The sequence below is a fragment of the Corylus avellana genome, chromosome 5 (genome assembly GCF_965113065.1).
Source record: "Corylus avellana chromosome 5, dhCorAvel1.hap1.2, whole genome shotgun sequence".
Taxonomy (NCBI): domain Eukaryota; kingdom Viridiplantae; phylum Streptophyta; class Magnoliopsida; order Fagales; family Betulaceae; genus Corylus; species Corylus avellana.
This window is the reverse complement of record NC_142494.1, coordinates 23,477,895-23,494,020: the sequence shown is the minus strand read 5'-3', so window position 1 is coordinate 23,494,020 and position 16,126 is coordinate 23,477,895. Positions and strand designations below refer to the sequence as shown.

The following is a 16,126-nucleotide window of genomic DNA, read 5'->3' as shown; positions in this document are numbered from 1 at the left end:
CCACTGGAAGGATGGTGGCACATGCCTGCTGTCACATCACTTCCGAGCGGACGGTCACAGATTCGCCAGTACGGATCTGGCAACGGTCCAGATTGAACTTTCGTCGCAGCTCTCTTGGACTCGCTCTCTCAGCTCCAGCTTGGTCGGGACCCCCCTTTATAAGAGAGGGAAAGGAAAAACACAGCTTTCCTTTTTTTTCTCTCCCTCTCTCTCTCTCTCTCTCATGTACCACTATGAGTTCCCCCTTTCAATTTCACTCTGACTGTTAAATCTCAGTCGATAGTGATAGGGCCTATCCTTCGTTCAACGGCCAGTGATTCTGTTTCCTCTCTTTTCTTTCCTTTCTTTCTTGCTTTCTTTGTTTGTTTCTTAGCGGAGCTCTCTCTTTCATGGCTGCGCTCTCGTGCGACATGCTCTGCTGTTTGTTTATGCATAGTGGAGTGACGGATCCTTTCCTTTTCGGGTTCCAATTTGCGTGAAATTACGGAAAATGCCTCTCTCCTCCTCGCTCTGAAATCTTTAGCTTTAATTCTCGAACTACTGTGCAGAGATCGCCATCTGTGAGTATGGCACGAATTGGTAAATAGAGGCAGAGCAATGGCTTGAGGTAGCATAGTTAGGCTTGTTGTTGTACTCCATACCTTTAGAGTTTGTACTTTTTTTTTTTTTTCTTTTTTTTTTTCTTTTCTTTAGTGAACTAAGTTATGGTAGGTTTGAGTGAGGGTTAGGGTTATATAAATCTCCCTCTGTAATTACAAAAAACAAAACAAAAAAAGAACAAAGGAAAAGCTTGATATGAAGCTGTCAACATCGGGTTTGAGTCGGTTGGATCATGAAGGTATCTATCATTCCATCTCATATCTTTCTTCTTCTTCTTCTTTATTAAGTTTAGTATTCAGATATTTTAATTTTTATGTCATTTTCATGTTCCTATTTTTTATTCCTAGTGTTATTTCTTCTTTTTTTTATTGGTAAGTTTTGTTTAAAATTTTGTTATTGGAGGAGGAGAGAAGAAGTGCCTAAATTCGGAGCTATGGCATGCGTGTGCTGGACCACTGGTGTCCCTACCAACGCCGGGGACTCGTGTCGTCTACTTTCCTCAGGGTCATAGCGAGCAGGTTTCTTATATTTCATTACTTCTCTCCCCTTACTCTGTCTTCTTTTGAATTAAAATTAAATTAAATTTCTATTTTGAACACTCTGTCATACTATACTTACTGTATTACTAAGTTTGCAAATGCTTTTTACTTAAACCAATTTGTTCTTACTATATATGTAATCTAACGTAGTAGTAGTAGTATGATTTAGAGGAGATGAAATGAAATGTGAAATGAAGATGGTAGTTGTTCTTGTTGCAGGTTGCTGCCACTACTAACAAAGAAGTTGATGGGCACATCCCCAATTACCCGAGCTTGTCGCCCCAGCTGACTTGCCAACTCCACAATGTCACAATGCATGTGTGTTCTTTTCTATTTTCCTTTTCTTTTTTTTTTCTTTTTTTTTGTTTTTTGTTTTTTTTTTCCCGTTGGGTTGTGAGATTATATTAATTGAGCACTATCTGTATCTCATTAAAAAAAAAAAAGAAAAAAAGTAAGAGTCTTAATTGGAATTTTTATTTACGAGGAATTTCAGGCAGATGTGGAAACGGATGAAGTATATGCTCAAATGACATTGCAGCCTTTGACGCCGGTATTCCTGACTTTGTTAATGTTCTTAAGTCATTTTTTACACAATTTGTTTTTACCTTATAGTGTTTTGCAATGTCTTCTGGATGGATTTGCAAATTTCCTTTCTCAATGATACACATAGGACGAGCAAAAGGATACATTTCTCCCTATGGAATTGGGGATTCCAAGCAAGCAGCCGACCAATTATTTTTGCAAGACATTGACAGCGAGTGATACCAGTACCCATGGAGGTTTCTCTGTTCCCCGTCGTGCTGCTGAGAAAGTTTTCCCTCCATTGGTAGAGTGTGCTACTTTACATTCTTTTTCTTTTGACTCTAAGTGGGATGCTGTTGCATTTTCCCTTTCTTTTTGCCCTGCAGGATTTCTCACAGCAGCCGCCAGCTCAGGAACTTATCGCAAGGGATCTCCATGATGTCGAGTGGAAGTTTAGGCATATTTTTCGAGGTAGATTTGAAGTATTGTTTATTAATGGTATTTGTCAGATAAAAAAAAGAAAAAGAAGAAGATGAAGATCTATTCATTGACGTTACACTCTGATATTTTGCTGCTGGCTAAGATTCTATAAAAAAGTGCCATCTCATGGTATTTTTATGCTCCAGAGCTATTTCTCTGTATCTTCGTGCCTGGTCTGACATGATACATTATTTCTTGGTTATTATCATTAGGTAATACGTTTATCTATAATATCTTTTTTTTGAGATAATTATTTTATCTATAATATCTTAGTAATTGTCTTGATACATCATCAAAAGGCGGTTATGTTTAAGAGGTTTGTTAAGCAACATGAATGCATAGAAGTCGTGTTGATCGGTATCAAATCTTTTGATGCTTTCTATTATCAAAATCCAGTGTCAAATTTGTTCTTGGTATCAATTATACTTGAGGTAAAATGAAGTATGGCATGTTCAAAATGCTATCTATGTTTAATAGCTTAAGTTGGACACAACTCTAGTCAGTTGCTGGATAATCTCTTTTATAATCAACTTTGTTATGGAACAAACCAACCTGGCTTTTTCACCACTTAGATGTAGAAAATGCTTTGTTCATGGCCCCGACAGAAAAAAGAAAAGAAAAAAAAAAAGAAAAGGTGTATATAGAAGTTTCTGGAATTATGATTCCACAATGAACAAATAAGTTGCAGTTGGAAGAATGTGCTGCATCTTTCAAAGCATTCCCAAAGTGCATTGTTTTGATATATTGAAGATGGAGTGGTAGTGATCGGATCTCCGTCTTCAAGCTGAACTTACATTGACGTGTAGTGAGTTATGTACTAGTGTGCATGTTTTCGTTACTGGGAACATTAGGTTGACAGCTTATAGCAGAGATCTAACAGTTAAAAGGATTATGTTTTGGCATTTTCGAAACTTATGAACATGTGGAAAGCGAATCTGTTATTTTTCATTGTATGTTGTGAGGGTGTGTTTCTTAAGTTATTTGAGGGTAAAATAGTATTAGATGTATTGTGTAGAATGTTTGATTACTAGTGGGCTGACCAAAAATTGGTTTTTGCTCTAGGTACTTCTGTTTTTCGTTTGAAATATGAATTAGGAGAGCTGGCGATCTTCTGACCAACATCAGAAGGCTAGGTCCAAAGAGTGGGGTATTAGCTATTAGCTGAAGCCAATCTCAGCTGATCCCTGGCCGTCTAAGGCCCCCTTTGTAGTGGGTCTCTTAGGCCCGTTTCACTTGGCCCACCCTAACCAAGTTTCAAAAAGAAAGGCCCCGATGGGCCCTAGTGTTTCTCAGGCTAAGTTCTGCCTCAAGCCTAGAACTAAGCTTTCACCGGGAGTGAAAGTGGGATCTAAGCCTTTTGCTTTGGGCTCAGGTGTGGTGAAAGGGTCAGGTGCCTGTGTTCAGCCCGACTGTCCTTTTGTGCTACACAAAGCAGCTGTCTCAGCCACTGATTCTCTTCTTGTGCCAGGAGTGGCTATGGAGATCTTGCTGGAGTTTGGTTGCCTTTTGACCAACATATTGGCTTGCGGTTGCCGCTTTTCATGGAGGGCAGTACCGTGAGCTCCTCAGAACCTGCCAGCAAGGATTTGGTATCTTTGTGCAGTTTTGATTAGTTTGTTTTGGGGGCCGATGTCCAAGAGGAGGATTTTGCCCGTAACTCTAGGTCTAAAGTGTTTTGCCAATCACATTTTGCCGACGAGGAATCAAAGATGGTAGCTTCTAGGAATGGGCTCTTCGATAGGGGTGTAAATGGTGTTGTTGTGGTTCCTGTAGAAGCGGCTTGTGTTTTGAGTAAGGTTGATAGTTTGAGTGATGCTAATTTTGACTCGAGGCCAGTCGGTTTTGCTATTCAATCAGGCCTTGTTGATGTTGGAGCAATTTCTAGGTTCGTTGAGAAGGAATCAGTTGTCAAAGGAGGAATTCTAATCTTTTCTCTGGACCTTGCTCCTTTTTCACCTTGCTCTTCTTTTGGGTATTTGAGGGAGGCCAATGTTATTGTTTGCAAGGGGGTATAGAACACTCTATGCGTTTGATGGGACGGAGCTAGGTTGTGCAGTAGGGAATAGTTAGCTTGTTAGGCTGTTAGCGCTCCGTGGCCTTGCCTGGATGTGGGTCCTTACAATAGGGAGGAGGCTATGATCTGCACTCCTCTAAAGTCGTGCCCCCTGCTGTGTTTGGGAAATATATTTGCTCAGGGCTGGAGTATTTTGTTTGGGTTCTGCAAAGAGTGAAGGAGATCTATTGTGTTGTGAGGCTTTCATGTGAGAATTATGAGGAGCAATCCATGGCTTTGTAAGGTTATGAGGACATGAAGTTGTTCTCCCCTCCAAGAGAGGATGGTTTCAGGTTAGTGTTTTGTAAGGTATTAACGCCCCCTGGTAGCACCTCTTTCCCTTGAAGGTATATTTGGAGGGGTAAGGCCCCATTTAAGAGTGGCTTTCTTCGCTTGGATGACCACTATAGGTAAGATCCTCACTTTGGATAACTAAAGGAAGCAGCATATCGTTGTGATTAATTGATATTGTTTGTGTAAGAAAAGTGGAGAAACCATCAACCATCTTTTTCTCCATTGTGAGTTAGCTAGTGCTTTATTAAACTCTATTTTTGGATTGTTCGGCTTAGCTTGGGTCATACCTCATCGAGTGAGCTTTGCTTGTTGGAGAAGGAAGTTTGGTAGTTCACCGAGTGAAGCACTCTGCAAAATGACTCTGCTATGCTTGATGTGGTGCATTTAGAGAGAGAAATGTTCGTAACTTTGAAGATAGAGAAAAGACGGTGGTAGAGTTAAAAGCCTTTTTCTTTAGCTCCTTTTTTCCATTGGATAGCTGCCTATGATAGTTTCTATTAAAGTAATGATTAAGTGATTAAACTTATCTCTTCATATTAGCTTAAGCTTTTGGGATAATTGATAATTTAACATGGTATCAAAGCCAAATGTCATGGGATCGAACCTTGACTCCGTCAAATGACCCCCCTTCATTTAAATTAAATATTCCACATGTTGGGCCTCACCTATTAAAATGGAGTTTGAGCCCACACGTGAGGGAGAATGTTAAATTAATGATCAAGTGATTAAACTTATCTCTTCCTATTAGCTCAAGTTTTTGGGATAATTGGTGATTTAACAGTTTTCATATTTCTAGTTTTTATGACTTTTTTGTTTTTGGTTAGGTGTTTCTCTTGTATACACGTCCCTTGTGTACTTGGGTGCGTCTTTTGGTTTTAATAAAATTCGATTACTTGCTAAAAAAAGCAACTTAACTGCACTCCTAGTTTATGTAGTATCTATGCTGAGGGTGTTAAATTGTGTAAACAATGCTTTTCTGAACAAGCTGACACTGTCTTTTTCTTGCTCATATTGCAGGACAGCCAAAACGGCATCTTCTTACTACAGGCTGGAGTGTGTTTGTTAGTGCCAAAAGACTTGTTGCAGGGGATTCTGTTCTCTTTATCTGGTGAATATGCCTATACTTTATTCCTGCGATGCTTTTTGTTTGATGCCTGGAATCCTGAGTTTTTATTCTTTTGGTTAATTACATGACCAGGAATGAGAAAAATCAGCTTCTTTTGGGAATTCGGCGTGCCACTCGACCGCAAACTGTGATGCCATCGTCGGTTTTATCAAGTGATAGCATGCACATTGGACTCCTAGCTGCTGCTGCTCATGCTGCAGCTACCAATAGCTGTTTTACTGTTTTCTATAACCCGAGGTGGCGCATAGTTCTCAAAGTCTTTTTTTTGGTCTTTTCATTCATCCATTTTTTTTTGTTGGTCTTTTCCTCTGTAATGCTTGCTGCTTTGCCTTTTCAATTATGTACAGGGCTTGTCCATCTGAGTTTGTTGTACCCCTTTCAAAATATGTTAAAGCTATATATCACACACGTGTGTCAGTTGGAATGCGATTCCGGATGCTTTTTGAGACTGAAGAATCAAGTGTCAGAAGGTAATATAGTAGTTAATTGTTTAATGACACACTTGCTAGTCTTCATGTGATGATGTTTGTGTCACTTCTATCAGTTTCTTGCATTTTATGGGTTCGAACTTCATATCTGTGAAGACATTTGATGAGTTTCTTAGTGACTTTGTGGCGTTCTGTCACATAAGTACTGTTTCTTGTTGTTGCTTGAGTTATAAGAGGGTACTCAAATTAGTCATGATGTAGATGCAGTATTTCCATGACAGATTACTTAGGTTTCCTGGCATATGAATTTTACCACATTTTAGGCAAGGTATTTTGTTGACTGGGTAGCCAAAAGAGGAGTGCTAGTGACTGTCACCTCAACACTTGTTTAACTTTCCTATCTTAACAAGACAATGTTTATTGTGGTGATGACAACAATAACTGCAACCAGCCTGAGCCAGTTGTTCAAAACAAATAAATAAATAAATAACCATAAATATAATACTTAGCCCAAAAAAGGTGAAAAGAATAAGAATATGATCGAAAGCCCCTCTCTTCTTTTTTCATAGATTCACCCATTTGAAGGTTTTCACTTTTTCAGTCACATGTCTGTTGGCCTGGCTGGTCCTCTTCTCTTCCTCTTATGTAGGTTTAAATGAATCTCACAAGCCCTTTTGCTTCAAAAAATGTCTCTCCTTTTGTTCCATATACAACCGATCCTACTTCTGCAACTAGGAGTAGGTTCTCTCACAAAAGTTGTCTCTTCAATTTGAAAAAACACAAAAGATGCGAAATGTAGCCACTCTCTTAAAACGAGAATAATTTGTGTTTTCAGAAGATAGTGTAGATCTTGCACTAGTGGCTGGTAAAACTCTGTTTCTATCCCCCCAATTTTTTGGGAAGAAGTAATAAGCATATTCTTCTAAATCAATGTTTAAATTTCAAAATAACTTGCCAAGTCCATTGCCAAACGGAGCCTTGTAGACCTAAGTATACAACTACCCAATCCATAAATAAAAACAAGTGTTGGACACCGAATGAGCCAACACGTAAACCTAACAATCTTGCCAGAGAAAGTAGATGATGGCTTTGTTTTAAATTTGTATTAATATTAAAATCACTCTTTCTCATAGTAATAAGCTTTTGCACTTTTACCTTTTAAAAGTCACCTTTATCATCTTTTTGAGGTGTGATTGTTGGAGCAATGGCCCCTTCAACTCCTGAGTCACCAAATAATGACATCCTACAAGCAAATGCCATGGTAAATGAACACTAGATACAGTTTTTTTGCATGTTGGTATTATTTATGGTGGGTAGGTTTCGGTTATGGTGGGGGTGTACCACAGAAAGTGCAAGCTAAATGCGTGTTCTTTATCTCTCAATGGTGTGGCAGCTTGGGACTGCTGCCTCTGGTTATGTTATATGCACATGTGTTCAGATGTGTAAGACTTGTTTTTTTTTTCAGGTACATGGGCACGATAACTGGAATAAGTGATCTGGATCCTGTTCGTTGGCCAAATTCTTATTGGCGGTCTGTTAAGGTACTTGAGCTTTTCTCATGGCATGCATGTATTCGCCATTACAATGTTGCATATCTTGTCTTGTGCATATGGAGGGAAAGAATTCTTTGCAGATTTTTTTCCAGGTTTTTTGTTGGGAAATGTAATTTTAGAAGAAGAATGTTAGAAAAAAAAATATTTGTTAGTGTATTTGATAGCATCGCTGTCACCAATTTTAATAGACTTTGTGTGTTGCAATTTTTTTCTATCAAGTATTGTAAACTATGTTGTGATAGTTCCACCTTCACTTGGTTTCTTGTAAACTCAACTAAGTTTTAATTTCTATGAATATGGGAGGCTATAGGTCCGTCCTCATCTATTAATCACGGTCGGCCACATGTTTTTTTTCCTGTTTTATTCAATTTCATACCTTATGTCACCCTATTTAACATATCTTTCTTCACTACTACTCATGTTATTTTAGACCTCTCTCTCTCTCTCTCTCTCTCTCTCTCTATATATATATATATATATATAATCAATTTGAATTAAGTCACTCTCTCACTAGGGAATTAATCAATTTTCATTGTGCATCGTCAAACCATTTTAAGCGATTTTTTTTCCTCACTAAGGGTCGCCACTATCTTTGAAAGTATGACTCTATTCCTCATCTTTCCTAGTATATCCATTGATTCATCTTTACATTCTCATTTTGCCACATTCAACTCATGAACATGTTGCTTCTTAGTAGCCCAACATTCCATACCATTGAATATAGCTGATTTTATAATTCAACTTAATAGGTATTCTATGATTAAACATACTCTTGATGCACTTCTCCACGTCACCCATTCCGTTCTTGTTATATGACCCACATCCTTGATCTCCTCATCGTTATGAATTATTGATTCAAGAAACTAGGAGTAATTGTTCCTTGGTATCTTTTGACCATCAAATTTTACTCTCTCAGTTCCTAGTTCAATTTTTACTAAACTTGCACTTCAAGAAAAATATACTTGGTTTTGGTCCTAATCAACCTAAAACCTTGGAATCTAAAGTATCCCTCCAAGTTTCCTTCTTGGCGTTAACTCTTGCTCTAGTCTCATCACCAAACTCAATATCTTCCGCGTATAAAATATATCATGGGATCGCATCCTGAATGAATCAAATAAGCATATGCATGACCAATGCAAAGAGATAAAGCTGCACATAGAGTGATTCAATCAATCGTTATTTACTAACATAGATAAAATTTACTTGTGTTGGTTATAGATTGTAGTGTAAATGTAAAGTTAGTGTATGGAATCAGGCTACCCTGAGTCCCCAATCAAAGATATGTTTATTGAATGGTTGAAATCTAGTGGAAATTTTGGTATAATCAATTTTCTATTAGTAGTTGGGATTCAGACACTTATTGTTTACTAATTGGAGCACCGAATATAACTTTTTATTTTATTTTCTCGACAACTCATATATTGTTAAACAAAAAAAATCGGCAACTAAAATATTGTTAAAGAAAAAAAAAAGGGGGGGGGGGGGGGGGGGGGGGAAGAATTTGAGGCATGCAAGAATATTGAACTTCAATTTTGGCCAAAATCCAACTGTTAAATTAGGAAGAGCTTGATCAATTGTCTGAAGTTATTTCACAAAATGAAGGATATGTTAGCAAAGATATAGCTGTTCCATTCATTCAACATTTACCCTTTTGCAAAGATATTTTACAAAACAAAGCATATGTTTGTACTCAATAAAGGATTTATAGGATAATTTGTTTGTTTGTATAATTGAAGGGCTTATAGTCTAGTCTACTTTTTCATCTTTCAAAGATCAAGTTCGAGGGTTCAACTCATCATATGTGTGGATTTGTAAGGTTAGGAATTATTCTATCATTTGGACACACACATACATAAACTCAAGCACAAACACAAACATATCTGTATATGCACATCTTTTTGAGGTTTATAGAAAACATTCACTGTGAAATATCTCTCTTGCTAGAGAAAATAATGAAATAGAAGTAGAAAGTATATTTGTTTCATGTTACATGATTTACTTGGAGATAACTGGCTATTCAAAGATATAATTGATTTAAGAGCAAGAGGGAGGGAGGGAGGGAGGGGGGAAGAGAGAGAGAGAGAATACGCATAGGAATGCATAAAAGCACTGTTTTTAAGAAGCGAGTAATATCTGGTTATACTCTTATCATTTGTAAAGCAAAAAGGGCATAATTTGTACAATTTTCCTTGTCCTTTTATGTCTTGTGTATGTAAGATTGAACTGATAGTACATCCATGTATCATATCTTGTATATCTGCAAACACTTAAGGCTGCATTTTAATGATTAAAACTCTGTATAACTAATGATTCTGTTGTCTAGAGAATGTATGACATTTGGTCCTGCACGCTACTCAAAATTATCAATAAGTGGAGTTTTGTATGGGTGGGTCCTACTTCTTTTGCAATATATTTAAAGAAAATAGAGAAACAGAGAGAAGTTTATGAAAGGATAAAAAGAGGCATGTGGGAACACCTAAAAACACATTTTGTATGATGGTTGAGGGGGCTAATGTGTAGACATTCTGGATCATGTTCAAAGCAAAAGTGGGATAATTCGTGCAAGTTCCCTTCTCCAATATGTCTTGTGTATATTACATTCTAACTAATACAAATACCATCCATCCTGTCTTGTACAACTGCAAACCTTAAGTCTGTATTTTAATGATTAAAACTCTTCGTGCATTTAAAGTTTATTTTGTCGGTTCTCAGTGATTCTCTGTTAACAAAATTGCAAGATATTAGGTTTACTTACTATGTGCTAATGTAATGTCTGAAGAATATGTGGATGAAGATTTTTTGTAAAATTTTCTTACAAAGTGCCTCTCCAGTAACTAATAAATCATATTATTCTGCATCAGTTAGCACACGTGCTTTTGTCATTGTTATGACTTCGTATTTTATTTATTTATTGATTTATCTTTCATCCTTCATGTATAGGTTGGTTGGGACGAGTCAACAGCAGGTGAGAGGCAGCCAAGGGTATCTTTGTGGGAAATTGAACCCTTAACAACTTTCCCCATGTATCCGTCGTTGTTTCCCCTGAGACTAAAACGCCCTTGGCATCCTGGTGTCTCAAATTTGCTTGGTATTTATCATTTTTAATATTAACGTAATTAGTTTGATGATGAAGTTTTCATTTTTATTTTTATCTTTCCTTTTTCCTTTAGGATATGAATGAGGTCAAACTTTGCATCTCAATTGTCTATAATGCCAAACTGAATTCGGGGTCAACAATTTGAAATTATCATTTATCCCAAAAGTAATATGAAATGTGAAATTTTAATTAATCTTTTAATTAATATTTTAATGCTCCCCTTTACGTGTGGGACCTGACAACATATGGAATTTTTTAATTGAAATTGAGAGTAAATGTTATGATTCGAATTCAAGACTTCTGTTTTGATACCATGCTAAATTATTATGTAGTCCCCCCCCAAAAAAAAAGTTAATAGGAAATGGTTTCTGATAGTTCGGCTTTTTGGTGCAGTTTCGAATGTCGTGAAATCAACACCCGTTGGGTTAGTCATTGGTTATTGGGGTTGGTGGTCCGATGAAACCCGATCTGACCATACTCAATAAAAACCCAGTTTTCTACCTGTTTTTGAAACCCTCATCAACATAGTTGGCCCCAACCAAACCTCCACTTTCATTTTCAGTTTCTTTTTCTCGCTTTCCCTTATGTTATTTCCATTGTAGTCGTTGAGCTACTCCATCCCTCACATTTTAATCACTCGACTTTTGTCTGACTGCCATTGGTTTTGCTGATACTGGGATCTATTGCTCCCACTTTTTAGGTGTGCTTTTAGATTTTTATTTTCCTTCTAAAATTTCTTGCTTGCTTCTATTGTTTTGGCCAATTGATTTTGTTTTCCTTTTGCGTAGAAGTGTCAATTGGGTTCTGTTTGATTATAGTTTTGAGGGCTTGTGGTGGTGATGGATGTTTATGAGGATGGAGTGGTTTGTGTTTGGCTAGGTTGAGGTTGTTCTGTTGTATGACTTTGACACATGCTATCAAAGCACACACAAGCCAAATTCTATTCTCTTGCTAGTTGATGAGGACGATTGGGTGAGCTCACTTGGTGGCAATATTGAAACCACCGCCTATACAAGAACCTGAGAATAATATCTCTGGGTTTGACCCAGACCAAGATGAGGTTTGAACCATTTGGTATTTTTGGGGATGGACATATGATTTGGGTTCGTTTGGCTATACATGGTCTTATTGGGAATAAGTTTGAGATCATCATTGGAAGTAGAGGATTCCTAAAAGACTTGGGTTGGATTATTGCGATGTTGCTGATAAAAAAACGATGGAGGTGATGGTGATGATTTAATTGGAGCAAAAACTGAGTTGTCAAGAGGAGTGGGTGGGGCCCTAGTTGCTGTGAAGGGTGGCATCGTGGGATCAAGTTGATTGGGAGGTGGATTGAACTTGGAGGGCATGCTTAGATACATGGATAGATTGGAGCGGTTGTAATGGCCCCAAACGGGCCAAACTAGAAGATTCAAAGGATAAAAGTTTGGGCTAGCAATATGATAGTCCAAGCAGGACACGAGACGGAACAAAAACCGAAATCCAGCAGAACTGCACCTCACCTACCCTACAGTAGCTGGTGCAGGTGCAGTTTGGTCTCTGGCCGCTGATCGGTGGCCGCTTTCTGGTGACTGACACCATCTGGTTGCTAGAGTCATTGATCACGTCTAAACAAGAGGCACAAAATGTTCATTTGTGGGTTTAGGCTCTGTATCACAGCTAAATAAGAAGGGGGTTTAAGATCTTAGTTTAAGTGTTTGTTTGGTTTAGCAGTTTCAAAAAGTGGTTTGGAAAAATAGCGGTTTCAAAACACAGTTAATGAAAATGCGATTTTTAAAAACGCAATTAAGAATTTGGTAAAACCGTGATTCGGTGTTTAAAATTGTGCGTTTTCAAAATTCGCACCCCTTTGCATGCTGCACAAAAAATGTTCACATTCTCAAACTGCCATTTTTTTTCAAGTGCAAATGTGTGTTTGGCCTGTAAAATTGCAACGCACTCTAAATACTTTTCCCTTGGGTATGCATTATAACAGTTCAAGTCATATGTTACTTCAGATAAGGTTGTATTCTATTTTATTCAAGCCAAATGTGGTTTTAAGAACCCTATTTCTATATGTTACTAAGTAGTTCTCTTTCTGGCACTATGCATTTCTATTGTCTAAAATTATCCGTTAATATGGTTTTAACATGTAAATATGATAAACAAGACCAATTGACTTTTGCATCCAGATGTTTTATCTCAATTTATTTCTATTAAATTAGTTTGCATAATTGTTATGTACCATGTTCCACTCTTTTATATCCCAATCGCATGTCTAGAGAATCTTGTATCGAATTTCAATTTTGTTCAAGATGCAGGTAAAGAACTTGAGATATGATGGAACCTTAAATTCGGTTAGAAGTCTTGTCAGATGAAGTGGTTCAGTATCTCTATTAACTTGATGTGTTATTAGAAGAAAGATAAAGTCAACGTTTTCTCGAGGGGTTCATCAAAAAAATTTCAAAGGAGCAGTTTACTGGAGAGTAATTCAGATACAACCTCGTCAAAATCCCCTCTCTTGCTGCTTGCCCTAAATGTAGCTTTTGTCCATATGCTAGTTTGTTCTTTATTTTACAAATGGCAGATGATATGTCTTCTTCATATCCATATAAATGTATGTATATATATGTGTGTATGTGGGTATGTTGGTGTTTGTCCAATTTTTGTTGTATGTGTGTGTATCCATGGAGAATGTGTATGCATATAATTGGGGTTTGCCTATTTATAATTTTTTGTTATAGTATACACCTGCTTTTTGTGTACGTACTAGTGGTAAATGGTAATCCCTAACAACGTTGTTTTGGATCTTCATTATTGTTTATTTTTTCACTTTGGTTTTGGCACAGATAACAGGGATGACGGAGCTAATGGGTTGATGTGGGTAAGGGGGGGAACTGGAGAGCATGGTCTGCACTCTCTTAATTTTCAAGGAATGGGTTTGTTACCATGGATGCAGCAGAGACTGGACCCAACATTGATTGGAAATGATCATAATCAGCAGTACCAAGCCATGCTGGCTGCTGGAATGCAGAACCTAGGAAGTGGCGATCTCCTAAGACAACAAATTATGCAATTTCAGCAACCATTCCAGTATATTCAACAGCGAGACAGCCATACTTCACTCTTGCAGCAGCAGCAGCAGCAGCAGCAGCAGCAACAACAGCAACAAGCAATTAACCAAGCTGTCCCTCATAATATCCTGCAGGCACAAACCCAAGTTTTAACACAGAACCTGCCTCAGCACCTTATACAGCAACCACTTAACAACCAACAAGAGGAACAGGCACGGCAACAGCAACAGCAACAGCAACATACCTTTCAGAATACACTTCATAGTAGAAGTGATCAGCTGCATCAGGGACTTCAGTCAAATGTGCCTTCTTTTGCGAAAGCAGACTTCATGGATCCAAGCACAAAGTTCTCAGGTTCTATCAGCCCTAGACAGAACATGGTCAGTTCATTTTGTCCTGAAGGGAGTGGCAACTTTTTGAACTTCTCCAGAGTTGGTCAGTCTATGATAGCTGAGCCGTTACCCCAACAATCCTGGGCGTCTAAGTACACACATTCACAAGTCAATGCTTTTGCCAACTCAATGTCACACTCAACATATCCAGGGAAAGATGTTACTGAAGAGCCAGAAAATTGTAATTCTGATTCCCAGAATCCTACTCTTTTTGGTGTTACTATCGACTCTTCTGGACTTCTACTCCCTGCCACAGTTCCTACATTTGCTACTTCAGTTGATGCCGATGTGTCCTCAATGCCATTAGGGGATTCTGGATTTCAGAATTCTTTGTATGGTTCAGTGCAAGACTCCTCTGAGTTGTTGCGGAGTGCTGGGCAGGTAGACCCACCAACCCAATCTCGGACTTTTGTCAAGGTATGAGCTGCAAGCTATTATGGTCTTTCAATTTATTACTACTATTGCTTGCTTAATAGGCATGGCCAGATGATGCTCTATTTTTGTGTAGGTTTATAAATCAGGGTCCGTTGGGCGTTCACTAGACATCTCCCGGTTCAGCAGCTATAATGAGCTGCGAGAAGAACTGGCTCAGATGTTTGGAATTGAGGGGAAGTTAGAAGACCCTCTTAGATCAGGCTGGCAGCTTGTATTCGTTGACAGGGAGAATGATGTGCTTCTCCTTGGAGACGACCCATGGGAGTAAGTACTGGCTACAATAACAAATAGCAAATTGATTAGATGTTTTCTGGAGTCTTATCTCTCAATTTGTCATTTTACCCTTGATGGATTTAAATGCTTTGAAACTGGTTTTATGTCTTGTTGGGTGTTTCTTCTTAATGCTTTGAAAATGCAACGAGGCCCCTTTTTCCCTTTACCCTTTTCGCATGTTTCCTTGTTAAGGCAAAGTAAAAAAAGCGGCTTTAACAATGAGTTTAGATGCTTTGTAAAGTTTAAATCATCCCCATGGTGTTTACACAGCACTTGGCTAAAGTTTCTTGTGTTAGTCATTGCATTCTGCTGAGCTTATTAAGTTTTCTCAAGGCCACTTACTACTAGTTTATCAACTTTTTATTTTCTTTTATTTTATTGAACCTTTCCTCTTGGTTTTATGTATGTATGTATGCAAGAAGCACTTTTAAATGATTTACAACAGGACAAAAAAAAAAAAAAAATGATTTTGAATCTGTGGTGACCTATTTTCTGTGCACTCACGACACAATCTTGTGCAGGGCGTTTGTCAATAATGTTTGGTATATCAAGATACTCTCACCGGAGGATGTTCATAAAATGGGTGCAGTTGAATCCTTCAGCCCACATGCAGCAGCTCAAAGGCTGAATAGCAGTGGCGGTGAAGCTCAAGACCTCGTCTCCGGGCTACCATCTCTTGGCATGCTCGAGTACTGAGGTTAATTGGAAAGCATTTGACACTCTCCCAGATATTGCTTCAAGATTCACTACCGAGATAAATCCAAATATTGGATCAACTAGTTTTGGTGTGTAACACCTTATTCGCCTTATTTTCTCTCAAAAGTTTACCGTGCGACCTCTTTTTCTATGACTCTAGTATAATGGGTTTGACTTTTATGGAGAAAAATTATACAAGTTCACAACTTAGATATAAAAATCAGAAGGATTGAATTTCTAGCAAATTCTAAACCCGTCCTGAAAATATGCTGTTATGAAAGTAGCTGTTGACACTCACTTTTTGCTGCATTTTATTGTGGATGTTAATGTGAATGTCATCAGAATTATTGCTTTTGTGATAGTACCGTTGTGGATAGGTGCTTCATTGAGACCCCATTTGCTGTATTTCATTATTTGGTATATCAACATTAGCCGCATTTCATTATTGCTATATTAGGTCTAGCAGCTATATATATATATTGGAGAAGAAGAGTCCATTTTTTTTATTGGCTATGCCTCTATCTAACCTCTCTTTAATATTATCTGACCTATTTGTCCTAAGGAAATGGATTTCCGACGAATCTG

The 16,126-nt window shown here is 37.9% G+C and overlaps 1 protein-coding gene across 2 annotated transcripts; it reads left to right on the top strand.

The window, feature by feature from the left end:
• The first annotated feature begins 690 nt into the window (after nucleotides 1–690).
• Nucleotides 691–15,902, top strand: ARF8 (auxin response factor 8). Of its 2 annotated transcripts, none has more exons than XM_059593154.2 (14): nucleotides 691–838; nucleotides 1,006–1,118; nucleotides 1,359–1,457; nucleotides 1,633–1,689; nucleotides 1,810–1,965; nucleotides 2,048–2,132; nucleotides 5,506–5,596; nucleotides 5,687–5,851; nucleotides 5,962–6,084; nucleotides 7,508–7,583; nucleotides 10,536–10,683; nucleotides 13,521–14,554; nucleotides 14,646–14,836; nucleotides 15,367–15,902. In XM_059593154.2, exons 1-14 carry the CDS (start codon nucleotides 796–798, stop codon nucleotides 15,539–15,541), a joined length of 2,556 nt encoding a protein of 851 aa, XP_059449137.2. In that variant the 5' UTR covers nucleotides 691–795; the 3' UTR covers nucleotides 15,542–15,902. The 2 variants fall into 2 exon arrangements, with proteins under 2 accessions (XP_059449137.2, XP_059449136.2); XM_059593153.2 differs by having other exon boundaries at nucleotides 1,003–1,118.
• Nucleotides 15,903–16,126: the final 224 nt, after the last annotated feature.